The 23,810-nt window shown below is 36.8% G+C and overlaps 2 protein-coding genes across 2 annotated transcripts in view; both read right to left on the bottom strand.

Moving 5' to 3' along the window:
* The window catches only part of LOC114364883 (neurexin-1a), a 103,945-nt gene extending 90,991 nt beyond the window's left edge, over window positions 1–12,954 (bottom strand). The window contains exon 1 of the mRNA XM_028321238.1: window positions 12,817–12,954. The gene's annotated coding sequence lies outside the window, so the exon portion shown is untranslated. The remainder of the gene's footprint in view (window positions 1–12,816) is intronic.
* The window catches only part of LOC114364917 (neurexin-2-like), a 144,164-nt gene continuing 132,489 nt past the window's right edge, over window positions 12,136–23,810 (bottom strand). Inside the window, exons 5-8 of the mRNA XM_028321275.1 lie at window positions 16,701–16,842; window positions 15,070–15,182; window positions 12,817–12,958; window positions 12,136–12,212 (exon numbers count right to left, since the gene is read on the bottom strand). Of these exons, the coding sequence (XP_028177076.1) occupies window positions 12,136–12,212; window positions 12,817–12,958; window positions 15,070–15,182; window positions 16,701–16,842 (474 nt within the window). The remainder of the gene's footprint in view (window positions 12,213–12,816; window positions 12,959–15,069; window positions 15,183–16,700; window positions 16,843–23,810) is intronic.

The raw sequence follows: 23,810 nt of genomic DNA, 5'->3' as shown, positions 1-23,810 counted from the left end.
TCCAAGACCAGCTTCATAACACAATAATACTGTCACCGTTTTACACACTGCCCACTGAACCCCAAATCGTGCTGTATAAACGACAACTCGGCCGTGAAACCGATAACACCCTGTAAGAAATTTCCAATGCATATATTAAACGCTTAATCCCTCGGAAACTTGAACGATAGTATTTGTTCAATATTAAAATGGGAAAGTTCTCGTGTTAAAGTTGCGATCCTTTATTAGTTTAAGTTTAGTTTAAGCGCTTCGTTGTGCATCGTAATAGAAGTAATCACTTGTCTAACAAAATAGACGTATAAATAACGAAACTATAACGGTTCCTTGTCAGGGCTACGTAACCCTAAAAAGAAAGACGTATTTTACCTATGAATGAACATTACCTATGATTTATCGTACTAGCAACAAATACAGTGTGAGTCTTGATAAAGTGCACATATGAAAATAGGTGAAACTAGACCTATTTTTACACTTTATCAAGACACTGTATAGGCTATAAATGCCCATCTTCTTCTATCGAGTGAATTGTAACCATACCTACTGAAGTTACAACACTGGTGTGAGACTTTTAAACCGTTACAGGCATGTAACATACTATAATAACATCTATATTGGATCAGAACGAGAAAATGATTGAACATTTTGGAGTTTGGTCATCTAAAATGTCCTAACGTTAGAAATATGTCTTCTTAATTCACAAAGAGAACTTTCAATGTGTATGTCCCATTACATTTGAATGATTCTAAGAACACTTCAAAAGATTCCATCTCTATAACAAAGAACAACTAACTTTATTGACACCAAATCACATTTTCATTGATGCGGATAACCTTACCTTTTATTGAAAATAATGTTGAGATTTGTTTCGAAAAAATGATTTTGGGACTTAGCTATTTGCTTTATCAAACTCTACTGACGCTAAATGTGCTTAATTTCTTTTATCAACTTAAACCCAAATACCTACATTACTTAAAATTTAAAATAATTTAAATCAAATAGAATTCCATTCGTATAATCGAAAAGCCATTCTTCTTCCAAACAAGTCGATCCTGAAACTCAGAATCAGCACAAACTGCATCGCGATTCGGAGAGAGACTTAAACTAACTTTAACCGAATAAAACTGAAAACAGTCGTAACTTTAGCCGGGATCAAAACAAGGTCGCAGTAATGAAGCTAATACAATAAACAGTATGCAAAGTTGGAAAAACCGGTCTGGAATGGATTCCAGAAATTATTATGAGCAAGGCTGTCTGTTGTTCGAATTGGACTGAGTTTTCCGTCTTCATAACAAGATCTACGATTGTGCTTTTGTTGCAATACCAATGATTAATTAATTATGTGGATTATGTATCTTGAAGGTTTTCACCTTGATAGGATAACAGAACATTGTGGTAGATATTTTGAAAAATAATTTACTTTCGATTACATAAATCAACTGGATAATAACGGCATAATACCGGCACTGTTGTTATTTTATAAAACAAATACCAATAATATGTAGATATGGTTTAGATTAGAGTATTCTAAATAAAATGCAGCAAGCAAGCAATTTTTTGAGAATTCTAGTTCCAATTACCTTCATCTTTTCAGATCAAGTCATTAGCTGAAATCTTCTCAGTAACTCACCCAAACAAGCCGAGCTGGAGTAGAGCAAAATAAACAAAATTTACATACATTTACCCTACATCTAAGAAAAAGTACGATAAAAGGAAACAGCGTAAGTGCTCGAAAATTTTAAACTCTGGCAAAGATTAAGGAACACGTCAATTGCACGGATAGGGACGTAAAATGTTGCACTATCGATAGAAATGTCGACATTTTATTTAAGCATAAATATTTTTTATTTGAAATAGGTTTTGATTTGAAGCTTCACTTTTAAATATTTAGTGACACCCAAGAAATCGGAGAGCTAGATTTTCATCATCATCATCATCATTTCAGCCACAGAACGTCCACTGCTGAACATAGGCCGCCCCCAATGACTTCCACATCGCACGGTTGGTAGCGGCCTGCATCCAGCGCCTTCCTGCTACCTTTATCAGGTCGTCAGATTTTACAAGTTACCAATTTTTGTGTAGGTATTGATCTTGGTAGGTGTGACATCTTTTTAACCATATTCAATTAATCGATAAAATGCGGGATAAAATCTCGATAAAATCGGTAGGTCGACATCATTGCAACTCTATTCTCTATGCGCGGGAATTCCCCGGGCATACCGAGAGCAGCTCGGATAGAGTTGGGAACTTGGGAACATTCTTGTAATTTAAATGGCTCCCCTACTAAGGGGTGGGCATTTAAAATCTTTCCTGCCTTGAATGATGGCACTTATTTATAAGATTCTGAGTTATGTGGTATGAAATACGAGTAAAATGGCGAAATGTAAGCAGTCTTAATTCACATTAAGAAAATACACAATTTAGAATAGATCGAGGCAAAATTATCTTGTCAATTGCGGGACTTTATAGGTACATAGGATCTATGTAGTATAGGTATGAAATAGTATAAGTCTGCAAACATATTAAACGATACATGTAGGTACCTATACAAAAATAGCCATGCCGAGGTAAATTTTCATGATTCTATTGAATATACTTTAGTTTCTCAAAAAGTCTCTGGCACTAATATCTGGGTGAAGGTTCTGTCCATAATATGCATTTCGTTAGAAAATGCATGCAGGACAATGACGTTAAGAAGATTCTCCAAAGAAAACTTTTGCAAGAAAATGTACCGTAACTAGTTTAGTTTGCTAAACTGCCTTGCATTAGCATCACGCCTTAAAATCTCTAAACTCGGAACTCCTTTTAAGAAAATTTAAATTTTTGAATGGACCATCGACCTGTAGTATGGCTCAAGGTGCGCTGTATTCTTCAAAACGAGAAAACTTCTCGAATATTCCGAACTGAAATGAAACGGAATTTATCAAATTGAACGCGAAATTACTGGAATGCCTCCGACTTCTGTAATCGAGGTCTTATATTGGAATACTGTAAATAGATCTGATATTGCCGAAAATAACTATAAATGATTCTACGAACCAACTTCATTGTCATCATCATCATCATTTCAGCAATAGGACGTCCACTGCTGAACATAGGCCTCCCCCAATGCTTTCCATGTTGATCGATTGGTAGCTGCCTACGTCAAGCGCTTCCCTGCTACCTTTATGATGTCATCAGTCCACCTTGTGGGTGGACGTCCCACGCTGCGTTTTCCAGTACGCGGCCTCATCATTATCATCATCATTTCAGCAATAGGACGTCCACTGCTGAACATAGGCCTCCCCCAATGATTTCCATGTTGATCGATTGGTAGCGGCCTGCGTCCAGCGCATCCCTGCTACCTTTATGATGTCATCGGTCCACCTTGTGGACGTCCCACTCTGCATTTTCCGGTACGCGGCCTCCATTCCAGCCAACTTCGTAAGTATCTTAATGGTAGCCCGGTGTAACTGATTCAGATCCATAATTCATGATAGGAACTGACTAACTTCACCTCCCACGGGCATAAACTATTTGTATACATTTAGCGAGAACCGTATCGAAATCCCTGCAGTATTCTGTAGATTAGCCTCTACAGACCGACTAAATGACAGACTAATGTGATGGAAAACCTAAATTATGATAATTATTATTACTGACGGGATTGCGACCATGTACCTTAATTTTGAGTTTTTAAGTTGAAAATTAAGGTACATGGTAACAATCCCGTTAGTAATAATAATTATGTTAGTGACCATGCAAGTTTATATAATAAATAATAAATTTATTTTCGTAACTTAGTCTAATAATATACAGATAATGGTAGGAACTTCCCTTTAGGCAAGACATTGCCTGTGTTGAAACTTAACTATGATAACTAAAAAATTATTGTCTCCTATTTATTAAAAAATATTTCTTTCTGCAAATACCTAGGCTTTAACAAAGCATTATTACATCGTCTTGATATTACAAACACACATTTCACTTGAAAGGTATTGAAAAAAATAGTAGGTAACTTTGTAGAAGTGAATCTCTATTGAGGGAGATAAGAAGGTAAACCTTTTTTCGTAAAAGCCTGAAGCAACAGAGTCCACAAGAACACTGCACCAAAAGTTTCCAGTGAGTTAAAATACCTACTAACATGCCATTTTATTTAGGAAATTGAATAATTAACTTTCTAAATTAATATTTTGTTCCATCGAAGCATCGGTAAACATCTTCAAGATATTCAGATTATCATTTTCAGCATGTTCAATTATTGTTCATGAATGAAGGCTAAGCTAGGTACTTTCATTCGTGTTACTTTAACATTATTGAAAACTTGACTGCGCCCGGAGGGACTCACGCCCGTATTCACAAACATTACTATGAGGTCTGTAAAACTCAGTAAAACTCAGTAAAACTCATTTATTTCTGTAAGTAGGCTTTAAAAAAGCACTTTTACACGTCCCAGTATTAACCCTACCACTGCTTCAGGACAATAAATGGGCCAGTGCTGAGAAGAAGCAGCACGGTCTCACAGTGCGCGTGGACGCACAAGGTGCCACATGAACCAATCACCTAGCTCTATTCAACACTGTGCGTTCGATTTGCTGCTTCACTTAAGCAAGCATCGTTTGTGAATACAGACATACAGGGTGTCAGACTACAGGCTACCTAATAGTTACTCTCAGAGGCGCGAGTATCACAAATTATCTTGTTTTATTTTTAGAATAGAAACAAATACGCATCGTACGATTTGAATCTCATCGCATGACATAGACAACGCCGTGATATTTGGGCGGGTGAGTCACCGACCGTGGCCGGCCTTGGCCGTGAACCTGATATTTATGGTCCCATTACTGACCCCACCGCTTCGTCAAAACACGATACGGTTATAAATGTGGCTCAAGTTTTTAATGGACATGTAACATTCTTATTGAGGGTTCCGTATATTGAAACTCTTCTCTCACTCATTATTCTTTCAGTTCACTTTTTATTAACACTTTGATAAGAGATTTTCGGTCATCGAGGCTTGAATGAACGGTTAAATCATACATAACATGAAAAATAAAATAATTTAAAAGTGCCTGATGCCTTAAAGATAAGTAGAATAGTGCCTGCCTTATTTCTAACATCCTAAAATTGCAACCAAATGACGTCCACTGCTGAAAGGCCTTTTCCAGCAGTAGACGAAACGTATAAGATTGACGTGACAGGTCCCATCATAGCATATTTGGCAGTAGGCAGGTCCATCTTTGGTGGAATTGAGCCTTTACCCTCCAGGACGATGAATCAAGGTAGCCGTTTGAAGAGGATAACCAAATATAGGGCTCATCTGCGTTCAGTAGCTGAGCTCATTGAACTAGAGATGCCTTTATCCAACAGTAACTAAGGTTGTTGTAGGTTTATTAAATAACTATAGCTTTAAGATTTTCCTCTGCTGAGCTGAAGGTCTTATCCGCGAGGTGAAAACTAGGTTCATTATCTTTATTACACAGCAGGTGGTAGATCCGACGAAAAGTAGTTGCTTAAAGTCCATAAAGATCTAGGCATTCTGCCAGGAGCGTAATGAGACCTGATTATCCCTTTCGCCGAACCCTAAAAGGTGAAATATTCCATAATTTTTCAACGCCGTAGTATGTTAATGGCGCGGAAGTAGGCACTATAGTAATAAGCTGAATTCCCGCGCATTCGTAAATGTTGAATATAAATTGTCTGCTACATTATGTCGACTTTTCCCGTTTAACGGATCGGAATTTTATATATTGTAACAAACAACGGATTTTGTAGTCAAATTCTGTAAATGCATATGAATTCACAACAGTCAAATACGAGTACCCGTTTGACGGACTTTAGATCTTCGAAAAAGGCTAATTTATAAATCATAATTCAACAGCAATATGCGTCTATTAAATATAAAACGTGGCAACGGGACGTGGGAATACTCCCTTTAATATAAAACATTTGTTTTATAATCGTACTTAATGTAAGTTTAAACGGTGAAGTTTAAACTAAGTGGAAAGGAAAAAGGAAACCGTTCAAAATAATGATGTTTCCACATTTCTTTTTCCACAGAAAGTCCTAATAGGTACAGTTTACACTCAGATTTTTAAAATAAATGCATAAAATGCGGCCAGCAAATTGTTTCTTAAACATTCAAGTTAACATTTTATGCGAAAGTGGGTCTTATTACAGCCTCGGCGTAAAATAATTATGCAGCATAATAAATTTGAGCGTCGTAAAATATTCTGGGTAACGGTGCCCAAAAATAATGTTTTATCCTCGCCGTGGAGGCAAGTTTTTTAATAAATCCTTCGGTTTACTGGCGAAAACCTTCGGGCTTAAACTCCTCGTCTAGCAGTTAGGCCTTATTTGAACGCCACCGTTTGTCTAGGCCAGAGGCTGCTAAACTTTGACGGACGAACTTGTAACATAATAGAGGCTCGGAAAACTGAAGCTAACGTTAACGTTTCCAACGAATGATTTTGTTATGTACTTCATTTTACTGCTGAAACTTTTGAATATCCTCAATCAATGATCTGATCGCCAAAATAAAAAGCTCAGAAAAGAAAAAGAAAGCTCGATTTGTTATTACTAATGGTAATCGTAATCCGTGAGTTTTTGCGACGATCAAATATTTGTTATTTAAAATGGCTTAACTCATTTAGATGAAACTTTACAGGAGCAATAACAGCAGCATGCAAATAAGCATGAACATTCTGTAAGTTGCTATCACTGTTAATAAATAAGTAACCTAAAAAGACGTACAGCAACGGTATAACACTTGATGGTTCAGCCAAACCAACGCGATCACACGCGATCAGCCGGCTTGCAGCGATGGCGATCAATGCATGTAAGTCTGATCGCCATCGCTGAACGCCAGCTGATCGTGTGTAATCGCGTTGGTTTAGCTGAACCTTTAAATACAACTATAGATTACCATTGTCTTTAAAGAATCAATATTTTTTATATGGCCACTGACAAATGTGTTAAAATAGAACTCGCATGTTGACAAGCGCTGGAATAGAGTTTACAATTACGTACGTAGTAGGCGTGACTCTATAAAATGTAAATGTAGGCATTCAGACGTGTTTACACGCTTAGCTAAACGTAGCAAGCTTGCTTATCATTACAGATTGATCTATGAAACAAAGTAGAAGTATTTTCACGTAAATATAATTAAGTTAGGGCAAGATATACGACACCGGACTTTTAAAATGTGTTTCTTACTTTACGTGGTTTCTTCACGCTTAGATCTGCAAGCAAGCTGAAGTGGCAATGGGCAGGGCACATAGTACGCAGAACTCACGGCCAATGGGGCAGCAAGGTTCTGGAATGGAGGCCGCGTACCGGGAAACGCAGCGTGGGACGTCAACCCACAAGATCAACATGGAAAGCAACGGGGGAGGCCTATGTTCAGCAATGGACGTCCTATGGCTGAAATGATGATGATGATGATCGAATTAACCAAACTATTATTATTTATTACAAAAGGAATATTTTACTATTTTTATTTGTATTTTTGTTTTTGCATTTTAAAACACTGCCCTAAGTTTTTTTTAGACTAAAGTTTAACTGGCATAAAACGCCACATCTTCGCCTTCCGTACTTTGAAGTGATAGTAGGTAACGATTGATTTAAAAAAACCTTAGTCATCAAATCAAAAGTTCAAACTGATTGGTCACGTTGTAATTGCCGATCACCGAAGACAGATAAGCTGACCGAGTGCTGTAAAAAGTCCGAAATGAATACAGGAACTGTTTCATTGCGGACATTTCACGGGGAAAGCGCAGATAGCTCAGCGCCAACTGCTAATTGCAGTTCAGCTGTTCAGTTTTTGCTGAGGGCATTCATCTAGCTCTGTGCTTTGGTTTTTGTTTGGAATTGGGAGCTGCAGTTCCATTAGGGATTATGTTTGGTTTAAAATTGAATTGGCTGGAGGAATATCGCACTTTTAATCTCAAATTGTAATAGAAACGGTTGCTAAAGTGTTCATCGTATTTGGGGCAAATGAAAAGGAGTATATGTGAAAATATGGAAAGACTTAGCCTCGTTTTCACCATCAATCCCTATTTTTTAAGTGACCCATATGAACACAAAATTCCTGTTATTTGTTACCTTAAGTGTCACTTAAAAATTAGGGATTGATGGTGAAAACGGGCATCAATATCTTAACTGCCTAATTAAAAATTAAGGTGCTCAAATTTCACAATTAGCCTTCACACATGTGATATAACAACACCATATTATAGAATACTGTACCTACTTATTGTATAATTGGATTACTGTTTAATGAGCTTATTATTTTAAAGGGTCTTCTTTGTAAAATATACCTAATGCTTGTTCAGAAACCCGCAATTGCTTACTGAAAATTCCCCAATTTTCAGAACCCTTTTTCATCTAGAATTTTGCTCATATTCCCAGAATAAATATTGTCTATTTAATTAATTTTCCTTTACAAAATGGAACCTCGCCGTTTCTCTAAAGCTCAGTTGCAGCGGCCATTAATCCGCGGCAATTAATGCGCGCGCTGCAATCCTAATGGATGAGCGGAATTACGCCTTTCAAATATCATAATTACATGAGCTGACCAATTAAAAGGACAAAGTTACAGTCGCAGTTTTGAAGGTATTGCTGAAATACGAGTGTTTGAAAAGAAACATGATTAAATATCTAGAAAGGCACGTTAGAAAGAATAAGACAGAAATTTTAGTGGATAGCAATAAATGTGACCGGAGATAAAAATAAATCAATGCTTAATATGCTATTGTAGCTATCTATATTTACATATGTATATTTTCAGGGATAATCATCCCTGAAAAAAATATCTAGTAAAAAATAACTATGGTGGCTTATCACCCCTGGGATGAACTTTGTTACAGCCCTAACAATAGAAAGAAGAAAGAACAGGTATTCACAACCTCGGGTATAAATACTTTTTAGTGTAGACTCAACCCCACAAATGCAACTTACATTGCAGTTGACAAATTACCAGGCCACCATAAGTGCCATAAAGTATCCAGTTATCCAAGAACTATACTGTCATTGGACCCGCAACGATATTAATCAGAAGAACATAGGAGGAGTTCGAAATTAAGGTTCGACTTCCCTCCATTGCAAAGCGGATGACGGGACAAACAAAGGTTTAAATACTAAGAAAATATTATGCACCACGGACAATAAATATCAATTAAGGGGGCCTATCTTATGAGCAATTAGCAACTACCTGCCAATAATAGTTTTTACAAAATCGCTTAAAAACACGACACGAGTAGTTCGTGGATAACTGGGTCTTCTATCATATTAATAGAGATAGGAGCAGATAGGCACTAATAAATAATAAAAACTGCATGTGAGTATACGTCGGTAACAAAACTAAATAAACCTATTTCAATTTCCTCGTATAGAGCACACAGGTACCGGCTTCTTTGTCCCGCTCACAAGAAGGAAAAGTGTAAACAACGAGAAAGCAGCGTAATTAAAAACAGATAATGTCGTGTCGCGACCGCACGACGTGTAAGCTACAGCAAATGCGGAACATATACGCGGAACATATAAAGCGGAACATGCGAACTTCCGCGGAACATCCGTCTACGCTCAGGGTTGCCACGTTCGTGAGAAGAAGGATATTAATCTCAGCATGTGATAAAACACGTGTATCCGAGCTACAGAGAAGCAGGTAAATTTCAAACTTCTGCGGAATATCCAAGCATGGCACAGTTGGTTTTGGAATCTCTAGAAATATAATTACAAATCGAATTTTCTTCCTAGAACTAGCAAACCTAAGTTTTCTTAAATAACTAACGTTTCTTGTATTTTAATGAGGTTATTTTATTAAGTTACGCAGTTGGATAAAATTACCGTGAATAATTGTATTTTTTGCCAGAGGAACTTTCTTAATATTATTTTCAAAGTTAATGATTAAAGTGTAGTATTTTTTTAGTGAACTATTTTTTTTTACCCACAACAACAATATTTCATTAATTTATTTGTAACTTAAAGAACGAAATCAATGCTTTAGGAACGAATTCAACTTCTTTCAGAACAAATATCGCAACTTTTCCCGATCGACAAAATTATTACTTTTGAAGCTCCAGACGCCGCATTTCCAAACTTCCGAACGAATTACAGCCCGTTTCATATGTGATTAATTGACAGCCCTGGGCAGGGGAGGCCAACCCGCGCAATCCGTCGACTTATAATTAATAGCGCCGTGTTTGCCGAAAGTTGAGAACGTCTGCTTCCGTTCGAACTGCGGGAGTCAGAGTGAGATGCGACATTATAACATACTTTTGTTGAAGTATTTGATGGAGCCAAACTTTCAGAGGTTAGGTTGTCCCGGAATGTAAACTACCAACTTTTGAAAGGGAGCATGATGTTGTGTGATCTATTCGAGTGACTCCTCACTTTTGGTGCAGTGCTTTCTACCACTAAAGTTAATAGATGGGTGTTTATTGGCAGACAAAACAGTAAGCCAATTTTCTAAGGCTGAGTTAAACCACTTAAGTTTAAATTTATCGTTAACCGGTGTGTTTTGTATGAAGTTTGACAGATTTCTGACGTTTTTTAAATTCAAAGTAAGATGGTGCAACCTAAAGCCTAAGACTTTTTATTACATTCGAGACAATCGACCTACATTTATGGACACATTTTTTTATGCAGATCAAAGAAAATATTTATCTATGTTCTTGTTACTAAATTCTTATAAACTTGACAAATATATATTAGATAATTAAGGCGAGATATTGGGTAGTATGATTAGTTTTAGTTCAGTATAAAACTCTACAATATTTACAAGCAAAAACATTCATATCTTGCGTAATATGACTAAACCAATCTCCCAAAAATAATCCGATAAGAACAAAAGTTTCATATCAAATACAATAGAAAAGTTGTCCAAAATATCCCGCCCGCACAAATAACACCGCCGATCAATCTTGCCTCAATCACCGGCGCATCACAAATGACAGCTGCTGTCAAAGTTTTCCCGCCAACTGCTCGCGGCCATTTTGACTCGCAAAGGAATCAAATAACGAGTAGATGGCAATGCACAAGCCGTGCAAAGCCATAATTAAAAACTAACGAAGATAACAAATACTAGTTTTGTTCAATAACGTATTCGTTACAAAGTTATTAAGATTAGGTTTCTGTTTCAAATGTTATGTTACATGTATAAAAAGTAATAAAAACATTATTTTATTCCTTTAGTTTAACTTAGCTTTGGGCTGATTTTTCAACCGTCGGATATTTTGAAGAATAAGTTTGGCACATTGACAGTTTTAGTATAGTAAATGTGTCAAAATGACAAGTTTATTCTTCAGTTAAAAGATTATCTGACGATTGAAAAATCAGCCCATAATAATTAAACTTTACCTATATTTTCACCTCAATCATGATTAACGATGACATTAATCATGCAAATGACAGCTAAACTTTTTCCCGCCAACGCATCACCCATTCGAGTAGGCATGGGAATTACCTCGTACTGCCTAACTTCAACAAATAACGAGTCGCTAATTACAGGATCCCGTGGGATCGAGGGCCAGAATACAAATTAGTGATGGAACACACATACCTTCCACACGTGGCCATGGTAATGATCAACGTGTTGATTTAGGGCATGGCTTAAGCCTCCTTAACATACTTAATTAACTAAACTTTGCTAATTGCAATACAAATCATAATTTTATACGACAAAAGTAATAAATACAAAAATGAAACTACATAATTATAAATATTGGTATGGCGATTTGTAAAGTCTACCAGGGCAAATAAGTTTAAAGTGCTAGTAAAAAGATAATATAATTTCAATGACATTAAAAAAAACAATGAGATTAAAACCCTACACTCACTCGCTGTATTCATTTCATATGCAAATATAATATCAATAAAAATTCCATGATAAAATATTATTCTTTTCATTCTATACTGGAAATTACTGGAATATGTGTAGAAAGAAAGAAAGAAAAATGGTTTATTTGGTTCAAACAGACGTTTTACACAATTTAAATTACATACATAATTTATTGAACCAAAATGGCTCCTACTCAGCTTGTATCATGTTCCATTCAGAACATGAATGCTGGTATTCTGTATTGTAAAATAAAAATTCTCGAGTTCAATTTAAACCATTCACTTTAGTGAAAGGAGCAATAACCTGCGATTCTGACTTCGTTATTTTAGTCGCGACTTTTTGCCTTCTGAAAAGACATTCGCGTGCTTCAGAGACCTGACCAGAACCTTACCGCTATCTGAATGGACAAGACCCGACTGTATCATGTAATCATTTTAAAGACGATTCCAATGAAATCTTTATGTGGACAAGTCGAGGGCAAGGGTGCAAAAGCCGCAACCCCGTCTACTGAATTTGAATTTATAATTTTTATCACGTTTTTCATGGAAAAAGTCATTTAGAACTTAGTAACGATAACAGTATTTATTTACACAAAGTTGCAGTCAGATGCCGTTGTTTATTTGAAAGCAAAACCTGATCATTTAAAATTACATCTTTTTTTAATCCACAACGAGGAAGCTCTTGGCCTGTATCTCACCTGACGGTAGATTAGTGAATATCAGGCCGAAGCTGAAGGTGGAAGCGAGCTTATTTAATTAAAGAAGTTTGATAACATCTCACAGTAAAGTTAGCCACTTGCCTTAGCCCACCTGAGCCATCCCACAGTTGGTATCTGACCTATGTATGCAGTGGGATTATTAAAGACTTTGCTGTTTCTCGCATAATTTCAATAAATGAGCTCCCCCCGTATCATGAAATAGACCGCAGACTTGTAATCAGTACTAATCTGCGCGACTTGTGTCACCCCCTGAGGCTTGGCACCCGGGGCGGTCTTTACCTACCTCGTTCGCAGAAGGCGCCCTCATAGTCCCCGTCCCGGCACTCGCAGATGGGTCCGTCGTCGGTGCTGATGCAGACGCCGCCGTGCTGGCACGGGTCCCGGCGCTCGCACGCATCCCCGCTCGCGTTGCCGATGCGGGACGACTGGAACAAAGATGCGTGGGTGAGATTTAATATACATAATAAGAGACTCAGGAGGCATGGGTGAGATTTTAAGTATAAGAGGCGACAATAACTTAACAGTATCGGGGACAAACTGACGACGATTGGAATTTTGAGGAACGCTGGTACGATCCCCTTTATTTTGGTGAACCCACAAGCAATATAATTTAGTTCACAGGAATACAGTGTGAGTCACGTTAAAGTGTACATATGAAAATAGATGAAACTAGACCTATTTTTATCGACAAAAAAGAGGTCAAAAATTTTTTGAGATTTTTTTTTAATTTTTTATAGAATTTTTTTTCTTCAAATTACTTATTGTAAAGAAAACGTAATAACTTTTAAACTAAGCGTTTTATCCTGATAAAATAAAAACAGTAATAATGCTAAATAACAGGCGATACTAAAAAAATACATAAAATACAAAAAAAATGCAAATGTTGTGATAGGGATAGAGACATGCGATTTTTGGTTTTACAAAGATAATACGATAGAAAATAATACAAAGTAATAAAAACCACCGGTTATAGGGGCATTTTTTGGAGAAATTTATAAAATAACCAAAAAAACACGAATTTTTAAGCAGATTTTTTTCAAAAAGTATCATTTTTTATTATTTTTTGGCATTTTTTGTGTATTTTATGNACTCCTCACTTTTGGTGCAGTGCTTCTTCTACCACGTCAACTAAAGTTAATAGATTGGTGTTTATTGGCAGACTAAACGGTAAGCCCATTTTTGAAGGCCGAGTTTAACCACCTAACTTTAATTATCGTTAACCGCTGTGTTTTGTATGGAGTTTGACAGATTTTTGACATTTGTCAAAGTTAAAGTAAGATGGTGCAACTCAGCCTAAGAATTTTTATTACCTTCGAACAATCGACCTTCATTTATGGACACATCTTTTTTTTTATGCAGAACAAAGCAGATTTATCTATGTTCTTGTTACTAAATTCTTATTGACTTATACTTGACAAATATAATTTAGGCGAGATATTGGGCAGAATGATTAGTTTTAACTGAGTATAAAACTCTACAATAAGTAAGTATTTACAAGCAACAACATTCATACCTTACATGATATGACCAAACCAATCTCCCAAAAATAATCCAACAAGAACAAAAGTTTCATATCAAATACAATAGAAAAGTTGTCCAAAATATCCCGCCCACACAAATAACACCGCCGGTCAATCTTGCCTCAATCACCGGCGCATCACAAATGACAGCTGCTGTCAAAGTTTTCCCGCCAACTGCTCGCGGCCATTTTGACTTGCAAAGGAATCAAATAACGAGAGATACGGCAATGCACAAGCTGTGCAAAGCCAATAACCGGAAAAAAATAGTAGATAACAAAAAATACTAGTTTTGTTCAATATCGTATTCGTTACAAGTTATTTACTCGTAGATTAGATTTCTCTTTCAAATGTTATGTTACATGTATAAAGAGTAATAAAAACATAATTTTATTCCTTTAGTTTTCAATCATGAATAACGATAACATTAATCATGCAAATGACAGCTGAAAACTTTTTCCCGCCAACGCATCTCCCATTCGAATAAGCATGGGAATTACCTTGTACTGCCTAACTTCAACGAATAACGAGTCGCTAATTACAGGATCCCGTGGGATCGAGGGCCAGAATACAAATTAGTGATGGAACACACATACCTTCCACACGTGGCCATGGTAATGATCAACGTGTTGATTTAGGGCATGGCTTAAGCCTCCTTAACATACTTAATTAACTAAACTTTGCAATACAATTATCATAATTTACGGCAAAAGTTATAAATACAAATATGTGGCTTTAATTATATTGGCAAATATAAATATTTGTATGGCGATTTGTAAAGTCTAAAACCAAGGCAAATAAGTTTAAAGTGGTAAAAGTAAAAAGATAATATAAATTCAATGACATTAAAAAAACAATCAGATTAAAACCCTACACTCTCTCGCAGTATTCATTTCATATGCAAATAAAATACAATGTCAAAAAAAAATTCATAATAAAATATAATTCTTTTCATGTTATACATCTGGAATATGTGTATTGTAAAATAAAAATTCTCGAGTTCAATTTAAACCATTCACTTCAGGCAAAGGAGCAATAACCTGCGATTCTAACTTCGTTATTTTAGTCGCGACTTTTTGCCTTCTAAAAAGACATTCGCGTGCTTCAGAGACCTTGTAAACCTTGCCGCTATCTGAATGGACAAAAGACCCAACTGTATCATGTAGTCATTTTAAAGACGATTCCAATGAAATCTTTATGTGGACAAGTCGAGGGCAAGGGTGCAAAAGCCGCAACCCCGTCTACTGAATTTGAATTTATAATTTTTATCACGTTTTTCATGGAAAAAGTAATTTTGAACTGAATAACTATAACAGTATATTTACACAAAGTTGCAGTCAGGTGCCGATGTTTATTTGAAAGCAAAACCTGATCCATTTTAATAACATCTGCTTCATTAATTTAGTTTAAAAGGTTTGATAATCTCACAGTCAAGTTGGCCACTTGCCTTAGCCCACCTGACCCATCCCACAGTTGGGATCAGACCTATGTATGCAGTGGGATTATTAAAGACTTACTTTGCTGTTTCTCGCATAGTTTCAAATTATATTTTGTAAAAATATTTTAGTGTTCTGAAAATACGTATAAAATGCAATATCAATTCACTTTTTTGTGCATAGAGCACTTAAAATAATAACGCAAAACTTCAATTCTTTATGCCCGTCTGTTTTGGTTGTCTATTGTTTTCTGAAGTTTGAACGTCTGGGAGCCCACGTACGTCATGATTTATGTTGTTGTTATTTGTTGGTGGTATGCAGTAATGGAGTATTAAGTTTCCAGAGCTTTACATTATACTTGGTGTGTCTCCAATTTCGTGATTGCTCACATATTGTGAAGCGTATCGTCGAAAGAAATACAGGTGGTGCATTACCAGCTAACTCATAATCTTTATGGATTAAGTAATTCTAATGGCACCGGGAATAAATTCAAAACAAAAGGCGAACACAATTTTGATTCCACTGGCCAATGTTCATTATTCAGTTCCGTTTAGGCTGTTATTATGAAAATGATGGTATGAAATACTAATACTTCCTATCTAACGCATCATGTTTTAACTTCTACCAAGTACACAACCTTACGGAGTACCTATATTACTCTTTTGTCACAATGTTTAAACACTGCTTTTGTCTGAAAATAGGGCGAAATTGATCTAGAGATCTGGCGTTGCCGATGCCTAACTTATACAAGAAGCTTGCGTTGATTCCTTGTTCTTCTTAGTCGGGCACTCTTGTCAGAGTGGTCGTGGTTGCGCTGATGAGGTACATGGTGGGATGATGTCATCTCCGAGGGTAGCTCTCCAGGCGATGTGCTTCCATTTCTGACGGTTAGAGGCGTCGCGAGTACACTGGACCATGGTGGACTCAGTGGTGATTCCTTGTGCAGTGAACTAATTACGTCTTGATTCGGTCTATTAGTTAACTTAGTGGCAGCGTAGCATGCCCCCTCCCCCCCGTCATAAGTCCTAAGGCACCCCCTACCCCCCAGGATTTTGGGATTACCTACTGACTCGAAGATTGAAAGACAATCGACCCATATCATGAAATAGACCGCAGACTTGTAATCAGTATTAATCTGCGCGACTTGTGTCACCCCCTGAGGCTTGGCACCCGGGGCGGACCCCCCCCCCCCTTACGCCGCTAGTTTCACCTACCTCGTTCACAGAAGGCGCCCTCATAGTCCCCGTCGCGGCACTCGCAGATGGGTCCGTCGTCGGTGCTGATGCAGACGCCGCCGTGCTGGCACGGGTCCCGGCGCTCGCACGCATCCCCGCTCGCGTTGCCGATGCGGGACGACTGGAACAAAGATGCGTGGGTGAGATTTTAAGTACCTATATCAAAAAAATATAATTCAATTTTGCGTTTGTTAGTCGTATACCTCGAAATCAAAAAATCCTTGTAGCTTTTCACCTATTCGCATTTCGCTGCGATATCAAAATTTCTGAANCATTGTCCTTTACTTGATAACACAAAATGCAACCGGAGATAAAAATAAATCAATGCTTAAAATATGCTATTGTAGCTTATCATCCCTGAAAAAAATTACTAGAGAGCCAAAAGGCTATCAGAGAAAAAAGGAAAATTAATGCGTAAAATACTATGGTGGCTTATCACTTCTGGGATGAAAATTGATACAGCCCTAACAATAGACAGAAGAAAGAACATGCATACATTATTTTGGGGTATAAATGCTTATTAGTGCAAGACTTAACCCTAAAAATGCAGTTTGCGTTGAAGTACACAAAACACCAGGCCACCATAAGTACCATAAAATATCCACTTATTCAAGAACTATCAGTTCTTGGATAACTGGGTCTTCTATCATATTAATACAGATATGAGATAGGCACTATAGGCCAGTAGAATTAAACACAAAAATTGATTAAATCGGAAATAATTCAAACAAAAGATTTACTTGCTTTAACGGCTTCATTGGTTGCCCATTAAGACTCTCCTAGGTTTTCGACTTCGACGGAGTTGTGCTTAAGTGGTGGGGGCCCCGGAAAGGGGCGCTTTTTCGGTTTTCCGGTTATACCGCGTAAAGGACTTCCCTATCGAAAAGTGGTCTTCCTGACGGTTGAAGGGCATTTCATCATCATCAACAGCCCTTTACAGTCCACTGCTGGACTATGAGCCTCCTCCACTATAGTGGAGGGTTTTGCCATAATCTCCACGCTTGGCAGGCGGGTTGGAGATCGCAGTTTAAAAGATTGATGTTTTTCAGAGAGCGCTGCTGCCCATTCTCTGTTTGATGTGTAGTCCCTAAGTCATTTAATNATTAGAAAGTGTTGTGAGTGTGACGCTTGAAAGGAAGGAAGTCAACCTAACCTAACCAACTGCGTATTTCTATACTGTGTAGCTGGAAATTGTGGCGGGAGCTCTTTGACGCGCTGTTTTCGGCGAAGAATTGCGCGCGCAGATTTTGACAGCGCGAAATACCTACTTTAGAAGAAATACCAAGCCTTAAGGGACACTTTACATGTCTCCTTATCTTTTTGCTATGCCCGCATGTTTATCGTTTTATGATTGACTAGCTTTGAGCTCGCGGCTTCGCTTGCGTTGAATTTTGTCTGTGACAGAAAAACGTAATCGTGCACATCCCTGTTTCAAAAACCGGGATAAAAACTATCCTACGTCCTTTCCCGGGACTCAAACTATCTCTATGCCTTTCATCAAAATCGTTTCAGTGGTTTAGGCGTGAAAGCGACACAGATAGAGTTACTTTCGCATTTATAATATTAGTATAGAATGTAGGCTGGACTTAAATAAACAAATGCTCTTTGAAAGTGTACGAGCAAATGAAGATGCCAAGCTTAGTTAGTAGGTGCTGCATAAAAAACTTGTGCTCAAATGAGTTGCAATAACCATAATGTCAATAAGTACGTATGTAATTGATTGTCTCATAATATGAAATGTGCTAATCATGGCTGATAAACCTTTTACAAGTTATTGAATGAAAATGATAGAAACAGGCAAATAGGTTCAAGAAGGTTTCGAAGAAAGAAATACAATCTCGATTAAAAACAGTTTCCGATTGACCGACTTTCTCTTACTTATAACAGCGAGAAAGTAGAATGGAAAAAATACACTTAAACAATAGTGAAAGATTAATTCAACCGTAAATTACATTTCACCACTCAACCCATTGGGACCCGTGTTAACCCGAGATTACGGGAAAATCCCGCCGAAACCCGTTCCAGGGTTACCAGACCGAAAATAGTAAAATCCTAAAAAAAACAAAAGTCTCAACAATCACACAACTTTTTTAGTCCAAGCTTAGGTAGGTACTTTAAATTCATACGGGGTCAGGTTTTTATGCCTTTGCTTTTTTAATGGTTGCCACGAGTAAGAGAATAAAAAAAGATCTCGAATAAACCGCTTGACATTATTTTCCTTCCATTCATAACTCATTTGTTTTATTATGCTGCAGAAAAATGCAGATGGAAATTTCAACGAGTGAAGGTTTAGATTTTTTTCATATTTTCACGTTTTCGCTCTTGTTTTGAGCAGTCTACCAACGTACGAAAATCCAAAATCAAAGGATATCTTGGATACCAAATGAAAGAAAAAATGGTAGAGATCTACAATGATAAATAGCTAAGCTAACTATAAATATTATAAGTTCTACTTGACAATATCTCGCGAAATCTACCGCATTTTCGGCTACAACATCCCAAAATAACCCATTTCCTGATAACCCTACGGGTTCAACCCGGTTCAACCCGGGGACCGATTCCCGATCCATTATCTGATTAAGTTAACGTCTGCCGCCGATGCGATTAGCGCGGCGACGGTAGCGACGCCCGCTAAGATTATCGTAGAGTTTACCGTCGTGACAGCACATCAAGCTGTTCGTATTTGATGTAAAATCGCACCTATTACGATGGCATAAAGTGTTAGCTTGACGTGCCATCGCCTATATGAGGTGTGAGATTGATTGCGATTAAAGGATGTTAGGAAAGTGCTATGTACCAAAACATACTTATTACCAATTGAGACAATGACTCTATCTTTTGGTAAGTTTGAATTGTTAACTCGTAGTATCTTTACCACCGTGTATTTATATTTTAACACACACCATTAATCAAGCCCTGAAAACCTGAATGAATAATCAATTAAGTGTTAAATAGTAATTTTAGTTTCTTTGAAACCAAAAAATTGGCTAAAAAGTCATGTCTTAAGAACTTGGTTGCACAAATTATATGTGAAAGATCTTTTTGACATCTTTTAAAAAACATAAAGTTAACTGTATTTTACTACCGCGATATGACTCCCGATATAACTGAGCTCAAATTAATTGAAAGAAATTCTTTTCACCTCTTATTATTTCGAGACGGTCAGTACAAACTTTCCCACAGTCGTGGCTAAAAATAGGTCAAAGAATGAAATATTTGCCTGTTACAAAAGTACGAGGCAGATGCTTGAAATCAATGCCTCCAAGTTTTTCCTCATTTGCAGCTGAAATATTTTTATACGAAGTTGTATTTTTAGTAACAGTTGTTTGATATACTCGTACCTACTATAGTTTGTACTGCTTATAGTGGGTCTAGCGCTAAACTCATAAGGTATGGGAGGGGTGATGTGTAGACTTATTATAACGTGACGAAGCATGTAAATCAGAAGAAGATCTGAAGTCTCGCTGACGTTTGACGTTACAAAAACACCCTCCCGTGATTCTCCCATACCTCAGGCACTACTGAATTAAGACCTATAACTTTTTCCCGCATATTCACAATATTAACAATTCACCCGCGTGAATTCCGGTCTGTCACAGCAAGTCATAAAGGTAGCAGGAAGGCGCTGGTTGCAGTCCGCTACCAACCGTGCGATGTGGAAGTCATTGGGGGAGGCCTATGTTCAGCAGTGGACGTCCTGTGGCTGAAATGATGATGATGATGATGACAGCAAGTCATTATAGCGCACGTGTCTTCCTTCTAAAACCTTCTATGAACATCTAAATCAGTTCAATGCAGCAATGGTTTAAACATAAAAGATAGTAGAGTAACAAACAAACACACAAACTACGTTGTAATTTTAGTAGAGATAAGAAGTAGGATATCTTTTAATTCAATGACAAGTTTCAATCCCGCAAGATTGACAGACGACCTCATAAAGGTAGCAGAAAGGCGCTGGATGCAGGCCGTTACCAACCGGGCGATATGGAAATCATTGGGGGAGGCCTATGTTCAGCAGTGGCCGTCCTGTGGCTGAAATGATGATGATGATGAAGTTTCAGTAACCAAATGAATCAACAATAATATTAAAACAAAACACTAACGCCCTTACATTTCAAACAATTTGATTACATTAGTTTTCTAAGATCTCTGAATAAGGTTAGCACTTAAGACAACAGAAGGTAGAATGATAACGCAGATCTTTAATTTAATGGCATTACGTAACTTGGCATTGAGAGGGTCTTGATTACACGAGAGGTAACTCAAGTGCCCCATTGTGACTATCAATTTTATATAAATGAATTCGAAATTAATTGAAGTAAAGAGAGAATAATAAACAAGAATTTGAAATGTTTTTAAAAAAAATTAAATATTCTTCATCATCTCAGCCCTAGGACGTCCACTGCTGAACATAATAATAATAATAAATCTTTAGACAATTTCACACATCGCCAGCTAGCCCCAAAGTAAGCAACTTAATGCTTGTGTTATGGGTGCTAGCTTAACGGATATACTACTTATATACTTTTTTTTTTAAATACATACATATTATACATAGTAACACCCAGACCCGTCACAGAAATTAAAATTCATCATTTCAATTTCTGCCCGGCCGGGAATCGAACCCGGGACCTCTTGGCATAGTAGCACGTTCTGAACCACTACACCAAACGGCCGACGAATATTCTTGCTAACGAAATAATTGCTTATCATAACTTGGTAGCTTTCTAAATATAAAAGCTTATAAAGTAGTTAAAGGTATGACAAAAAATTATTTTTAGAATGTAAATTAATATTTTCCAGAAGTCTTAAGCAACACTTAAAATAACACATAAAATATAATTTTTGAACCAAACATTTAAGAGCTTAGTTCCGTACAAGTAATCAAGCTAAACTTCTTGGCAATATTGCATGGAAACATTGTGTAATGCAATAACCACACATTGTCGTGGCAACATGACGTCTGAATTTATTGGTTACAAATAAACTACTCCAAAATTTCCAGTTTCATTGAAAAACTCTCGTAAAAATAGTGTCGTTCATCAGGTTATTTAAGGTTTAATCAAACCAACGCGATCAGCCGACGTTCAACGTTGGCGACCAATACGTTTAAGTCTGATCGCCATCGCTGCACGCCGGCTTATCGCGTTGATTCGGCTGAACCTTTAGTCTCCACCGCCCGACCCGAGAATAATTTATCAGAGAAGAGAATTGGACCGACAGTCCTTACGCACACTGGCCAGAGGAGTTTACGTTAGGTGTGCTCGCTAGCGACTGCGTAAAAAATGTCATTAAAATGCATGACAGATTGTACAGCCCCCATAGCGGCTACTTTCAAGAACTAAAATCATCATAGAGTTTTTTGACGCACTTACTAGCAAGCACACCTAACGTAAACTCATGGTAAGCTCACTGATGTTCTCATAGTTGTTAGAGTGGTCTTATTTTACTCTGCCAAAACCACAGGGGTAATTAACATGAAACAACTTTATGCACTGATATAAAAATACAGCCTGTAAAGTAACTCGTTGCGACAAAAGTCTGAAGACCCGACGTTCACTGAAATTAATGAGTTTCCTTACGTGAGAGGGCTTGCTTCAGAGTTGCGGCTAAATTTAGACTGTTATGAAACTTGTGGAAACCTACAATATGAGCAACTAAATAAACGTGGTTTGAGTAATCAAGGAAAATATATTTGGTCACGTTAAAATTATGTAACCCTTTACAATAAAAACTTATTTTTTTAAAAGGACATTGTTAAAAGTGGCCTAACAACCGACAGGCATTTGACTGTTAACAAAATAATTTTCTTATTTGTTTAATTAATTAATATTCATAAGACTGTAGCGGACACTTCTGCATTGGGAAATCAAATAAAAAATACTTTTAATTAATGTATACTTTTAACACATGGGCTGCCTGCTAGTATCAGACAAGAGGGCAGTAGTCGCGTTAAAAATGTAACACGTTGAATACTTGAGCTACTTCCACTACAACACCAAGATATTAGAATAATGTGTTACATTATGTGGAACATAAACTCGTTAGTTTTATGAGTCATTAATCAAGCAATAGTGTTATGGAGTTAGTAATTTACTAGGTCTTTTGCAAAGAAAAACTTTCCGATTAAAACTTGTGAGATGCGGTTTATTTGATGTTGAGTGTATTAAGAACACATTAACAATTTTCTTTGAAGTATAATTTTAGAAAAAACAATGCGTATTTTAATTACTTAATTGGCCTCGTTTTTTGAGAATTTTAGGTCTCTATTATTCATTACGGCTATTAAGTAGGTACTTCAAATAAGTAATGATTTATTTTATTCAGGATAGCAACCTTAAGGGCAAAGACCTTACGATATTAAACTTAATTATAGCTCACAGTTTTACCTCAATTTGTTTCCATATGTTCAAAACACTGGGCGATCTTTATGACGCTATAAATCACATAATCAGATTATTTTGTTTCGATAACCATCGTAGGGGTTATTCACTCGACCTTACACATTACTTATGGGTGAATTGGTTTCCCTTGGAAACAAAGGTAAGCTGTATTGGTGAAAGACTAAAAAATCACAGAAGCAACCTGTCAAAATTCTTGAATTGTTGGCTATAATTACTCCAAAATTTATTCAAACACACATTTTTGGGTCATGTAGAAGGGCTTTTTACCCGAATGCGCCAGAAGAGAGTTATTAAAAGCCTAATTACAGAAAATAAATGACAAATTATGTTTCTTTGTTAAATACGTTACAAAAATCACGAATTTCATTCAGTTCAGAAAAGGAAAATTGTTTGGAATTGTCACTCGACAGACAGACTGCAGAAAAAGTTATATTGTAATTTTGAGTTTATCTTGCTTAATTAATACCACCTGTTTCTATAAAGAACATCTTGGTATCTTGTCAAACTATGTACTTTAAAATTGCTTATTAACTGACTTCAAACTCTACACTACTTATAGTACATACGATTTCATACCAATGGAGGAAGTGTACCATGTAATTCTGATTATTGTGATTGTCATTCATTTAGGAATCAATTTCTACGCTTTCCTCGATCACAGGTTAGAAGTATGTGTTTACTGAAC

The sequence above is a fragment of the Ostrinia furnacalis genome, unplaced genomic scaffold, assembly GCF_004193835.3.
Source record: "Ostrinia furnacalis isolate ACB-3 unplaced genomic scaffold, ASM419383v2 OfSCF7487, whole genome shotgun sequence".
In the NCBI taxonomy this organism is placed as follows: domain Eukaryota; kingdom Metazoa; phylum Arthropoda; class Insecta; order Lepidoptera; family Crambidae; genus Ostrinia; species Ostrinia furnacalis.
The sequence above is the reverse complement of the archived record's forward strand: the minus strand, read 5'-3'. Positions and strand labels throughout refer to the sequence as shown.